Genomic DNA, 15,067 nt, shown 5'->3' on the forward strand with positions numbered 1-15,067 from the left:
AAAAAATTGCCACCCCTCCAATGCTGAAAAGACAGCTTTTGTTACATCGAAGGGACTTTTCCAATTTAATCGGATGTTCTTTGAGTTGACCAACGCAGGCTCAACTTTTGAGCGCCTTGTAGAACATGTTTTGACAAGCTTACAGTGGCAAGTATGCATAGTTTACCTCGACGACATTATTGTCTTAGTTAAAAATTTTGATGAGCATATAGCCAGACTCCAAAAAGTTTTGATGCTATATACCAAGCTGGGTTAAAAATTGCACCCAAGAAATGTTATTTATTTCAGAAACAAGTCTCTTTCCTTGGTCATGTTGTGAATATTGAAGGTCTTTCTCCTGATCCTTCCAAAATATCTGCAATTGAAACTTTGCCTACTCCTACCGATGTTAAAGAACTGAGGTCATTCTAAGGTACATGCTCATACTATTGGAGATTTAAAAAAGACTTTGCAAAAATTGAAAAAATGTGTCCATCGCTTGACGGAGAAAAATATAATTTTTAAGTGGACAAGCTCTCACAAATAGGCGACGACGATAAAGAACATGTTGTGTCATATTTTAGTGAAACACTGACCAAACAAGAGATACAGTTCTGCGTCACTAGATGAGAGTTGGTGGCTATTGTACAAGCAGTCTAACACTTTCATCATTATCTATATGGGTCACATTTTATAATAAGAACTGACCATGGAGCAACTCCTGGCTTACCAATTTTAAAAACCCCAAAAAGACAGCTAGCACGCTGACTCAAGTTATTAGGGACTTACAATTGTACCAAAAAAACACCGAGCAGGCCTCATACATGGTAATGCAGATGGGTTATCTAGACAACCGTGTTATAATTGTGACCACTGCGATAGACGTGATAAACATGAAAACACAAAATGAATGTAATTGTCCAAAAACAAGAACTATTTCAAACCATTATGATGAATGCCAGTAATTTCAAACAGATATGACACAGAAAAAAACCCAATCTCAAGTAATTGGCTTGATAGTAAGACCAAGGATGAATTAGTAGTCACTGACTATTTCACTCGCTTCGCGGAGACTTATGCATTACCTAATATTCAGTCAGTGACAGTGTTGCAGATAAACTTTTAAATTAATTCATTTGTCGTTATGGAGTACCAAAGCAAATCCATACCGACCAGGGTACACAATTTACTTCTGAACTTTTGAGTCAGTTATGTACCAGGTTACGCATAAATAAATCAAGAAAAAGTCCCTTTCACCCACAAAGTTCAGGATTTGTTTGTTTGTTTGTTGGGGTTTAACGTCCGAGCAGCAATATTTCAGCTATATTCAGACAATGAACATGAAATGGATGATAAAATGAACATGAAATGATGATGAAATAAAAAAAAGAATAGTTAACAAGGATAATAGGGTCGACAAATTTTGATTGCCACTTGAAAAAGGGGGGCGGTGGGTAAGGTCGGGCAATTTAGCTTCCTGTGGCAGAGTGCAAAGGTTCCTACTCCTATCGAATACCAAAGCAGGGTTCTTTAAAATGCGAGGAACGAGACATCTTTCCCAACGCGGTGCACCACTACGGTTTGTGGTCAGGTTTTCCGTATTATAGCCTGACAACCCCAGCATGTAACATGCCAGGGGTACCCAATTCCACCACCTGGACACACATCCCAGTTGCTCTGTGAGCAGAGCGCCTATCCCCGGCTAGGTTTCTGAAATTATTTAGTCGCCTTTTACGACAAGCTTAGCGCTACTGCAGTGCTGCAGGCCTATTCTTTTAACACCCGGACCTGCACGGGGCAAGTTCAGGATTAGTCGAGCGATTGAATGGTACAATCGAAGATATGTTGAGCAAGTTTAGTAATAGAAATCAAAACGACTGGGACCAATACCTTCCATTTATGATATTAGCATACCATTCGTCAATTCATGACACATTGAGTGAATCCCTAAACCTTATGATGTTTGGTAGAGAAGTCCAAGTATCCCTAGATATAGTCGTTGGGAATATCCGTTCCGCAAATGCACAAACCGTTCCTGATTATATTGATAGTATTTCAAACTGAATGGAGAAAGTCCATGATATGTTCAGAGAAAGGCTGATAAAAGCAGCTGAGCGTCAGAAAAGACGTTATAACCTCACCAGCACACCATAAATATAAGGCTAATGAGGGTGTAATGTTAAAAGACAGACAAAGTATGAAGGGAGAAGCCTAGTCCAGCGCCCTAGCCCTAGAGGCGGCGTTGCCGTAGATGTCACAGCGGTACGACCCTTAAAACAAAGTCTTGAAATGTACAATTTACTATTTAAGTAAGTGGGAAAATATAAAAAAAAAAACTAAGTCCGTATTTTAATATAAAAAATTATTACGATTCATTCTAATCAGCCTTTACATATTAGCTTTCATTTTTCGTTATGTCAGTGGATGTCAGTGTTATCTCCTCAATGTGTTTCATTGTATTAGTGTCTTATTTGCAATCAAACAAAACCGTAGCTCAATGTAGAATTCGACCTTTATGATAATTATTCCGATCTTATGTACCGGTATTTTTTTTCGCCTGTTAGAATAGATGGCTCCACCATGAGAGATGCTTTACATTTTGAATGATCGTTTGTATATCCTTTTTCCCCCAAAATTATCTCCATGAAATGGCCCATGCTATTAAAGAATAAAAGTCTATGGATAAGAATAATCACAAAACGAAAATAACGTTGTCTTATTTTTTAGGATAAAACCCTAAAAGACTTATTTTATTTATTAAACGGTAATAATTGCAATATTTACTATGAATGTCAATATAGTACGCATTGGATAATCGACTTTATAAAAGAGTTCTATGAGTCAATGAAACGCATTTTCTGCTGTTTATATACGTCATGCTTACATTCATTGATCGGAGTGTGTTGTCTACTTTCTTGACAAAATTTAAGGAGGTAGACCTAGGGTCGGAGTATCTGGTGTCACTTCCGGTTTTTAATAGGAGTTCATTTTGCAAGTACTTCAGTTTTCACCCCACGCAAAAAAGTCACAAGCATAGAAATGTATAAATATTTTTGTGTATTATAAATCTAAATCTGCATAATATCTACTTTTTTGTAGGCCATATCGAATGTTCATCTTTTTCAAGATTCTAGCGGAAATCAAAATAAGGTAAGCCAGGAACAAAGACCAAACATGGAAAACAGACAAACACGACAAAGAACATAAGAAAACTAAAATAAATACATACAAAGTAACAAAAGCAAATAAGCAACTCGGACTCCACTAAAAACTAGAAGCATGGACCAGGTGCACCGGTAGGGTAAGCGTCCTCTGCTTTTCTAGAAACGCCAGCCGAGTTGCTCATAAAAAGTCAAGTGCGGGGTAGGCGAAAAAGGAAACAAGAACTATGACACAAATCAGTTTTCAAGGTGCAGATGTATACACCGTAACGATCCACGAGTTTATGGTGACGGCCATAAAACATCTGTAGTGATTACTTCAATATTGAAGCAACATAACACTGATTTAGAAGCCTAATTGTAAGAAGTTTAACGCGACAGAAAAGTCTGCGTACCAACAGTAAGCTCTGACATAACGTATGAGTTGTGATATGCAGGTGCTGAAGGGATGTTGCCACAGATGAAAACAAAATTGACCATCCTGAATGAAAGGTCATCACGTTTGTCGTAAAGTTTGGTCAATAGTTTTCTTTTACTATCGATCTCTAAGTGTAGGTCAAGATATGATACTGATACTGACTTCGCAATGTCTGCAGTATCCTTTATCTCAAGTTCTTAGGGGTAGATGCAATGTGTCAAATCCCTTATACTAGGATTGTTTAACGATAATACGTCATCTATATAGCGGAACCTGATATTAAAGGTTCTAGCTAAACGATGTTCTTTCTTTCGGATCAGATCAGCTATAAAGTCAGCCTCACAATAGTGAAGGAATAGGTCAGCAAGTAGAGGAGGACAACTTGCTCCCATTGGAACGCCGTCCTTTTGTTGAAAAACTCGTTACCACACTGGGCAAATATGTTGTTGATAAGAAAATTCCAGCACTGTGAAAACATCTTCTTCTGAGTATTTGGAAGATGATTTGGAAGTATTTTTTGTATGGGGAATCTCTACCAAGAACTATATATTTGTGTTTATGTTTATTGTCCTTTTTGGAGAAAGAAAGATGTATAATGTTTTTAGTCGGGATTTTAACTGAGGATGGGGAATAGAAGTATAGAGTGTTGAAAATCATAGGCTTTAATGCTATTATATTCCGATAATAATTTTGAATTGTGGGTCGCCAGGAGATCTTTCGATTTTTTTAGGATCCACATTGAATTAATACCACTACGGGAGTAACAAGTGTTGTGGTAGTAGTGTGGACCCTCTTTTACAGCAGTGAGTAAAGAAGTTACAAGTTTTGAAAGAGGTTTGGAGGTACATTTTGCAGATCCAGCTATGTAGCGTTGTTTGTATAGATTCTAGTGGATTTAGGAATCCAAAACATAGACGGTGAATCACAATCATCGTCATTGGTAGAGTGACTAAAAGAGGATAGCGTTCCAAATAGTGCCTGTCTCTTATGATAGTACTTAAACAAAAGGGTAATCTGCAAGGTCTATTGATCACAAATAATTCCAATCTAATTAACATATGCTTTTTTTCGTGCATTTTGATTGGTTGTTTACCTTTTACTACCTCAGCAATGACAGTTTTTACAACTGTGTAAAGTCCATGTAGATATCGTAAACAACATGTCGGTCATCGCTTCGGTAAGAGATAGAACCGTTTATAGGTTTAAAACAGTATTATCTGTTGATTATCCCATTCATTTTTGACGTATTATATTAAAAACAACTTTTTAAAAGAGAATACAATTATCAGTAGCCCGTAATTACTTTTAATATTGAAATTGACAACCATGTCACGTCGTCGGTTGAATGCCGCCATTTGCAATGTCAATTTCGGGTGTCAATTTCACTGAATGAGAGCCTTCAAAGAACAAACTACAAATACATTTCTGATAGTTACGAATTAGATTATCAGATTAAACAATGTTTTTTTTCCCGAATACATGGATATGTGAAATCGGACCATTCACTCATAAAACAAATAAAAGTCCTCCCTCGGACTTATATTTGTTTTGTGAGTGAATGGCCCGACTTTACACATTGATAAATTGTGGAAAATTGTGTTTAATCCTATATTATCGTTAAAGTATCAAACATTTATCAAAATGGAGGGAGTAGTCACTATAGTATCTATTTTTCATGTACATGTATTTTATTTCAAGTTTTGGTAATTTTGGCAAAATTAAAAGTTACCTACAATTTCAAGAAATCGTGTTTTTCTTATGTAATGCATAAACATAAATGAACAGTATCGCGTGTACTTATCCCTAACTGCAATATAACACAAGAATTGTGATTGTGTCACAGCTATTGCTATTTATGGAATCATTCAGTGGTTAGATGTGAAGTCTATTAAATTAGGCTAAATATTAATTATCCTGTAATAAGTTTTTCTTATGTAATGCATAAACATAAATGAACAGTATCGCGTGTACTTATCCCTTACTGCAATATAACACGAGAATTGTGATTGTGTCACAGCTTTTGCTATTTATGGAATCATTCAGTGGTTAGATGTGAAGTCTATTAAATTAGGCTAAATATTAATTATCCTGTAATAAGTCCAAATCTCCCTTTGCGACCCAAATGTTTATGTAATTAACTTGCGTAAATAAATATCGTAGTGTCGTGAGCTGGTGAAATCACAGGACTCACGTAGCTATAATTAAATCAGGCAACGATAACACAAATTATTTACCGGATTCGTACGCTTTGGATGTGCAGGGTATTTTGAGGGAACGTTCAACTTTCCATCTGGTCATCGACATTTGTTTTCGGTTATCATTTTTGGTTTGTTTTCTGTAATGAATATATCTATTATATACAGATTACGTATTGATTGTTGGGGTTTAACGTCCGAGCAGTAATATTTCAGCTATATTCAGACGACAGATTATGTAGTAAGTCCTTATTTTATTCGAGCTATCGATAATTTTCATTTATTGAATGCTCACATTAAAAACATTATAAATTATATAAAAATAGGGATCATTAGTAATAGGAAATACATTGATTTGTTTGATTGTTTGTTTGTTTGTTGGGGTTTAACGTCCGAGCAGCAATATTTCAGCTATATTCAGACGATGAACATGAAATGGATGATTAAATGAACATGAAATGAAAAAAAAGGATGGGACACAAGGATAATAGGGTCGACAAATTTTGATTGCCACTGGAAAAAAGGGGGATGGGTAAGGTCGGGCAATTTAGCCTCCTGTAGCGGAGCGCAAAGGTTCCTACTCCTATCGAATACCACAGCAGGATTCTTTAACGTGCGAGGAACATGGCATCTTTCCCAACACGGTGCACCACTATGGTTTGCGGTCAGGTTTTCCGTATTATAGCCTGACAACCCCAGCATGTAACACGCCAGGGGTACCCCATTCCACCACCTGGGGCACACATCCCAGTTGCTCTGTGGGCAGAGCGCCTAGCCCCCGGCTAGGTTTCTGTGCACTATTTAGTCGCCTTTTACGACAAGCTTAGCGCTGCTGCAGGCCTATTCTTTTAACACCCGGACCTGCACGGGCGTTGATTTGTTTGAACCTTGATTGTTAAAAGACCGATGGATGGACAGTGGGACAGACATGACGATCCATTTTCCGGTTCAATCTATGTGTGCGGGTGTATAAAACACAAAAACAATCTTGATTTGTTTGAACCTTGATTGTTTTTGTGTTTTATACACCCGCACACATAGATTGAACCGGAAAATGGATCGTCATGTCTGTCCCACTGTCCATCCATCGGTCTTTTCACATTTCTTGTAAGCCCAATTTCTCAAAAACTGCTCATCTGATTCTGAGGAAAATTTATTGAATTGTTTGGGCATCATGTGTTGGTGTGAATTATGGAATATTATAACAGTCGGAGGACTCAAAAGGAAAGAATCCTACTTATTGGTTTTACATGGTAAAACATTTTTATCCTACTTATTGGTTTTACATGGTAAAACAATTTAAGCGCAACTCTAACTAAACTGCTCAAGGGATTCTTATTTAATTTTACAAGAAGGTTAGGTATCTTATGTAAATGTTCGTTATGGTCATTTAGGTATATAATTAATTATGACTCCAAAAGGAGATAATCTATTTCAGGGTTTTTAAATGTTAAAACATCGTAAGCACAAATACTCTTAAACTCTAGTTTTTACAAAGTTTGATAGGAAGTTAAGCATCATGTGTAGATGTGCGTGAAGGAATATTATTACTATCCAAAGGGTTTTACATTTAACAATACAATCAATTTGAAAGGAGTAGTATATTATTTGTGAGCTTGTTCACAATTATCCTATTTTGTTTGTGGTGATTGCATTAAAGATAGTGGATCTTCCACTTTCTTTTTTAAAATGTATGACTGTAGAATGAGAACATTGTATCTGTAAACGAATAATGGGGTGTTCAAGTATTAAGTTTACTTTTACTTCATTTGAAAATGCATTTCGTCCTAATGCTGCTCTCATAAATTAAAAAAGGCAATGGCAAGCACGAGCTAGATTAATTTCTGACTCCAAAAAGGTATGCGCAAATCCTCTCTTCTAATCATGTGACGTTCGAACCGTTCTGTAATCGTAAAAGAATGTAGGTAGGGACCAGCTTCTAAAATTACCCTTATTTTTAGAAAATAGAGGACGCTTACCCTACCGGTGCATCTGGTCCATTCTCTCAATTTTGGTTGAGATCGGGATGCTAATTTATTTTTGTAATTTAGTTTCTGTGGGTAATAATTTGTGATATTTATAGTTTTGTGTCTGTTGTCTATTATTTTACGTTATCCAGTTCCGCATTCTAATCATTCGTTTACATTCATAACTTTATTGCCCACATATTTGATTTTTTGCATTGTTTGGTCAATGACAGCATTTCATGATCTATCATGACTAATGGTGCAATAAGTATATACCATTTACGTGAATTAAAATGCTTGAAAAGAACCGATTTTATGAAATTCGTACAAGTTCTCCATGTTTGTTATTCCCGTAATTTGTTGTCGGTTTTCTTTTCAAAGTTTACCGAAGGAAAGTGTTATGAAAACTATTCAGCAACTAATTTTTTTGGTTTTGTTTTGTTTTTGTTTGTTTGTTGTTCATCTTCTGACAACTTTTATAACAAAAGTATGGCAGTTACGGTTCCAGTAACTTTGACGAAGGGACGCTCCTGCAATTGCAAGGGTTATTTATGTAATTAATTAATTTTTTGGAGGATAAGGAAGCACACCCAGTCCTATTTGGAGGATAAGGAAGCACACCCAGTCCTATTTGAATTGGTTCCTCATGGACTTAAACATTGATCTGTTACATATTAACTACACCAAAAATTACAAATTACTTTACCATTGCATTGTGATAAATAATATCGATTTAATAGTTGAACTTTGGTGTATCGAAATCGGTCAAAGTGCATTGAATCCGATTTCCATTTCATACGTGCTTCTACTGTTCTTTATACAAATTTTGTTATTTTTTTGTTACTGTTTCAATTATTTTGTTTGACTCTGTATCTCGAGTTTGAGTTTTGGATATCGTTTCGACGATGCACTTTCTCTACACTAAACAAAACTGTAGCCATGCTTTGTTTTGCATTTTAATTATGAAGACAGTGTAATGTTTTATTATGTTTATAATTCTTACAAAATGGGATATTTAAGTATAGTTGAATTTTAATTATTTCTGTTTTTTGTGTTTGTTTTTTTTAATTTCTAGTTTTGTTTTTGTTACGTTCTTATTTTTTTCCTATACAAATTACGCTTTGTCGTTTTGTCATTTGTATGATCTTTTCTATTTTCACTGAGCTGTCATAAAGAGATAGAAGCGAGACATCCAAACAAAAAAGAAGAAAAAAAACAGAAAAAAAAGAAAAAAAAAACAATTTCTTGGTGGGTGTTTCTAGAAAAGCAGAGGACGCTTACCCTACCGATGCACCTGGTCCATGCTCCCAGCTTTAAGTGGAGTCAGAGTTGCTCATTTACGTTTGTTACTTTGTATGTATTATTTTAGTTACATTGTACTTTATGTTCTTTGTTGTGTATGTCTGTTTTCCATGTCTGGTCTTTGTCCCTGGATTGCATTCTTTTGATTACCGCTATAACCTTGGTTCCCTTGATTACTCTTACAACAAAATTTATCCATTTGGACTTCCGTACTTCATTTTGTGAGACAATGTGTAATTAAGACACTTAAATTCTCACAGTTAATGTTGTGTACGAGGCAATCACTATTGCGGAAACTATGTTAATTTATAGCATGTTTAAATAAAAGTGTTGTTACTCCAGGCTGATGAACTGTGTAGCCATGAGCTTCAGGGCATGGACTTAATGTTTACATGAACTCACTCCATTGTGTATATACACTTTACTGTGTCTTGAATTTATTTTTTTTTTGGTATTTTTTTTTTTTTTTTTTTTTTTAGCTTTTGTCTTTTCTGAACCAATGATCTTTTGATGTATGTAAAATAAAGTTGTTACGGAGTTTGTTGTCACCTAGTGATTTGTCAGGGCAGTTTAAAGTAATTAATTTACTGATATTAGAGCTATTTCTATTCGCTGTTTATAACAAGTGTGATCAAACTGTGATTTCTTAATTAATTTTTGATTAATTAGTGATGTCCTAATAACTAGGTTAAAGGATTGTACGCAACGTGATAGAATGACAGATTGATTTTCATTCACATCTTTTAATACAAATGAGCCGACAGTACAAACTTAACATGTTCATGTAAATGTAAGACAAAATGATACAAAATTGCATTTTAACAATATGTTTTTAAAAACGATAGACGATAAAAAAAATCTAAATAAAAGGACCTTACGTAATACATACAAAAACATCACTGACTTAAAAAAGATTCAATTTCCTTCTCCCTTGTGACTTGCATAGTTCTATTACACCGTCAGTTCGGCTTCGTTTTAATTTTCCGTCTTTATCAACCATGTTACCGTTTACAGTGTCGTTATCGACATTCCCAGCGCAAGCATTCTCTCTTAAAGGGGTACATGCTTTTCCTCTTAAAGTTGTTCTGTCAAGCGATTTTGATTTTTCACTATGTTTATGAAAGAGAACTGGGGCACTGATCTCTAAATGAAGTTTATGTAAACTAATAGAGCGAAGTTTAAACGGTCCTTTTTCTTCATTTCGTCGAGTCAAAAATTGTTCAAGCAATAATGAAAAGGCCTCCTGAATTCCTTTATTTTCTTTTGCAGACGTTTCAACGAAGCACCCGCCTAAATTCTCACTGCATGCCCAGTTAAGTGCATCAAATGTTTCAACTTGACGGTCATTTTCATCGTCTAAATTATTACCCACAATAACACACGGAATATCCAGGAGGTTTGTTCGGACCTTCTTAATCTGGTCCCATAGTCCTTGAATCTCTCTGAATGAAGATTCGTCCTTTATTGAGTAGACCAGTACAAAAGCTTGGGCTTTGGCCAAATATAACTGTCTCATTGCAGGGAAAGCAATGTTTCCGGCAGTATCTAAGAAATGAACATTAAATCTCCTTCCGCTCTCATTGAATTGATAAGAATAAATCTCTTCAACTGTTTCCGTATAATTGTCTTGGAAAGTTCCGCACATAAATCTTTGCAAAATTGAAGATTTGCCTACCCCTCCAGCACCAAGAAATGCAACTTTTGGTCTTTCGCACATTTTGTTATTATTGACAAATGTCATCATTCATCATATCCAATATTTACTAATAATTCTTATTGGAATTTAAGTCATATAACTACCACAGTATCTGTATTGATTATGAGTGCCGAAAGCCGTTACTCATGATTTTATTCCCACAGAAGTCACATGATCAATGATTTTACGTCACAAAGAGATTAAAAGCTAAGCGTCTTCTTTTATAGTTGAAGAAATATGGACAAAGACCAATATTAAACAGAGCCTCTGATCATTTTCCTTTTGGTTTTATCGATTTCAGACCGTTCTCAGATTTATTTCATGTACTTCATGACAAAACTAGAAATGTGAAAATGATCAATGATTTTAACTTGATTTTTGCATAGGTATCCGGTTTCTTTGAAAGGAATTCTCAAATGATTTATGTAATTATGGGTAATTATGTAGTAACGGGTATAAATATGATAACAAAAACTTTATTAATAGAAATATAAATTTTGCAACGAAGTACAATTTCGTCGGTTACGTCTTTTTTTTTTTGAAAGAAAGCTCATTTACTTATTATTTTACACTTGACGACAGGTCATGTGCTCATAACACGACAGTATTGTCGGAAAAAAAGAAAAGCATGTAATGTTAATTAAATTAGCAAATTTTGTTAAGGTATCACAACTTTATACAGATCCCATAAATTAAATTTCCCACTTCTTGTTTTATTCATAGTAACTGTTCTACACATAGTGATTAAACAATGTGGTCCACTCTATTTTAATTAAATACAAATCAATGTAAGGATCAGGCATGCCATATAAGAGCAGTGATACATGTACTTAAATAGTACCCCAGATAAGAATCGTGCAAAATGTGATTCATGGTTGGAAAGCCTACTTATTTTTATTTTTTGATATTTTATTCAAATTGTTATTATAATAAACATAAATTAACATGTGAATTTCATATACCCCCTGTTCTTTGGAGATAAAATTATATATAATGTACTGTAGAGTTCAAAATTAAGGGAGGTAACTCTGCAAATGAAACTAAAATATAATAGAAACTGTTGAATTTTCAATGTGAATGATCTCCTCAGAGCAGACAGTTTGGAATGAATAATCATACATTTCATCATAAAGACCTACAAAGCAACTTAATAACAAAAATAAAAATGTGTAGCCTTTTTTGCATTTTATAGTATTTGCATGATTCTTACAAAAACCGCTACTTAAAAAAATACACAAAAGTTTTATTGCTGAGATGTTTCCATTTTAACTTCTTTCACAACTTAAAAAAAATCCAGCTTGGGTGATAAATGAGTGATTAATGCATAAATACATTGGTTGAAACGGACTGTAAAATTTAACTATCTTTCAATTCTTACAAAACTAAGCCTACTAAAGTTTTATCTCCACCCCATCTCACAAGTGTTTGTACTAAGAATGTTTTCTAGCTTTATTTCAACTTAATTTATTTCTGAAATGAATTGTTTTGGAAATGTAAAAATGCATCGTCAGCATCCAGATTCTTAAATGGACAGGCACAACTTCTACCTCCATGTGTAATTAATTTTGTAGTATGTCAATATCAGGTCGAAATGTTGAGAAACATCTTTTTGATACAGAATAGTTGTTTTGACGAACTTAGTAAATAGCATTCAAGAAAAAAAAACTTAACTGATATAAGCTGTTGTACTGAACTCTTAATTTTCTTAGTAAGCGTTTGATTCAGGCACTTTTAATGTTTAGGTAACACGTGTTATGGGGAAAGGAAACGCACAATGCGCAAACATATTAAGTAAAAGGGCAACTCTAACCCCACCAAAATATTGGAGTACGGATATGGTGCAACGGTTTGGGAAGAAGGATTTAGACAAGTACAAGTTGTTGTTTTACTCATTTACAAGATGTGAGCACTGATCATCCCGTATCTGCGCAGTTATTTCCGTTTTACTATGTTAATTTACATAAAGAGGTGGAGTTTATTTCTGAGTGTGGCAGAGGTGTAAAAGCATCGAATAGCTGATATAACCACTGTAAGGAGATTAGAAAATAATGTGACCAAGTTTTAATAAAATCAATGAATGCTTTCGTTGGCAAAATTACACTTTAAATCACTATGATATAATTTATTGTCTTTTAATCGTCAATATAAACCCACTCCCCAACCTAATACACAGAATTGTTTAGAGTATCATTTTGTTAGATTTAACAATGCAAAAACAAACAGTGACATAAGATTTAAACAGAAATATGGGAATGGACCAAAGTTTATTCTTTCCCTTGATGAGATCAATCACATACAAATGAAACATATTGACAAATACAATTATATGTTTTTCCTCAATACTCAAACAGTAAACCAAAGGAGCTGATATTCGATATTTTTGTAGGAAGAATTTTTTTTTTATCTCGGTCATCCGCGTTTCTTTACAAACCAAAGAGACGAACTTCACATTCACTCCAATTCCGGAAATGGTCTTTATTTACGTTGAGGTCAATGGAGGTCAATTGTGCTGTGGGGAGGGGTAAAAAAATTTGGTTATTTCTAAGAATTGTAGAATAAGGTTGCACTATATATATGCGTCCGAGTTACTCTGTTTCGTACACGAATGTGACCCGGTCGAATTTTGTAAAACTTTAGAATAAAAATTGAACTTGGTGGAAAATATATTGGTTGTGTGTAGTAGAGCATTTGTTCATTAATAAATGCAATATTTGTGAAGATGAAGACATGTAAAATGTATGATTAAGCTTTCAACTTTCAATTAAGATGTATTTCCGACTTACATTTTTTATCTTGTATGTAATGAAGTGTAATAACAAAATTAAACTGATATTATCTTTTAAAATCCTTTAATTTTTCGAATCTGATGATTGCAAGTTAAACTCATTAATTTGATAATGGATTATTTATTCCCGCGTTGACATATCTCCCTGCCGTCTGTTTGTCTCCTTGCCTTATTTGTATACAATGTAAACATTGCGCATTTGCTTATTTTTTTCTATTGTCTTAAATTGTGTTTATATCAATTAAGTTATTAAAGAAAAAATAGACAGAGATGCAATCTGACACAGATCACACCACATATACAATATTTAAGGTATTGTCTAAAATAAAGTTTGCATGCTTAGGAACGGGGTCAAATGCGAGGCTTCTTCGAGCACACACATAGGATATAATATTTATCGGCAATACCCTAAAATTTATTACAATTAATTGTTTTTAATTGCACGATTTTTTTTTAATGTATCCCTAATATGTCCCTCAGAATTGTTGTAGAGAGATCTTCGAATTCATAATACATTTGTACATGTAATAGGTTATGTTTGAGGTCGGTCTACATGTACGTAATGTGCGGAAAAATACAACGATTTCTTGAATAATTTGATGAAATAAATAAACAGTTTTGTGACTTTTTACACATTCACCAAAAAAAAGTGAACCATTTGGAAATTATCTTATTGTCAATAGAATTTTCATGATCAAAGAAAATGAGAAATCAATGCGGCATGTTCGTGTGCCAAATGCAATAAACAGAATAACGTCTTGTTATAATATATAACTATACTTTTTACAAAACTCTGTCGACAAAACCTAATTTCAACTTATGAAGACTTCAAAACTACCTATTTATATTGCAAATATAAATTATGTGCGTGGAATACAAGTAAGCATTCAAATGAGTTAAAAATCTGACGTGTACCAAGCTATCGTTATGCTGTAATTACTGTGTCATGAATAAGATATTATTTTTTCGATGTTACAAAAATCTGTCAAAAACATGATGAAAAGCGTATTAAACATATTAGAATGCAGCATTTACAAACATGAGGTATTTCTCACGTAAACAGTTACAATTTGACGGACTACATTCTCATTTGGTGTTGCTCTTGCTATATAAAAATTATACAGATTGTATAAGGAGTTGGCACTTCGCAAAAATCATCTTTTTTTATTTGGTTGGTTTAATGTTTTTGAAAGGTTTCTCTCCGAACACGAACGCTTAATGTGACGTACCAGTATTCGTGACGTATGAAGATTGAAAGATGTTACCAAAATCCGGAGACAAATTTCGAGACTACTACTTTAAATTTATTGGACTTTCATTAAATTTGCTTTATCATTTAACGATAACCAATAAATATTTTTAAACAAGTACTATCTTTAAAAATAGATTGCCGAAGCAGTAAAATTTGTTTATTTTACTTATAATTTTCTACATTTCATTCCGAAAATAACACATGGCACGCAGTTTCAATTTTCGATACAGTTTTTTGAACGCCCCTAAGTTATCAGTATTTGGCCAATCGGGAAAGAAAATTGTGATCAAGTGACTTGCGTTTCCATTGGAG

At 34.1% G+C, this 15,067-nt stretch overlaps 1 protein-coding gene across 1 annotated transcript; it reads right to left on the bottom strand.

Moving 5' to 3' along the window:
- Nucleotides 1-9,709: 9,709 nt before the first annotated feature.
- Nucleotides 9,710-10,948, bottom strand: LOC148627986 (ras-related protein Rap-1-like). Its single transcript, XM_088564700.1, has one exon. It carries the CDS (start codon nucleotides 10,764-10,766, stop codon nucleotides 9,927-9,929), a length of 840 nt encoding a protein of 279 aa, XP_088420826.1. The 5' UTR covers nucleotides 10,767-10,948; the 3' UTR covers nucleotides 9,710-9,926.
- Between the last annotated feature and the right edge of the window lie 4,119 nt (nucleotides 10,949-15,067).

The sequence above is a fragment of the Perna viridis genome, chromosome 1 (assembly GCF_037379345.1).
Source record: "Perna viridis isolate PV_CMFRI_1.1 ecotype Kerala chromosome 1, ASM3737934v1, whole genome shotgun sequence".
Classification (NCBI taxonomy): domain Eukaryota; kingdom Metazoa; phylum Mollusca; class Bivalvia; order Mytilida; family Mytilidae; genus Perna; species Perna viridis.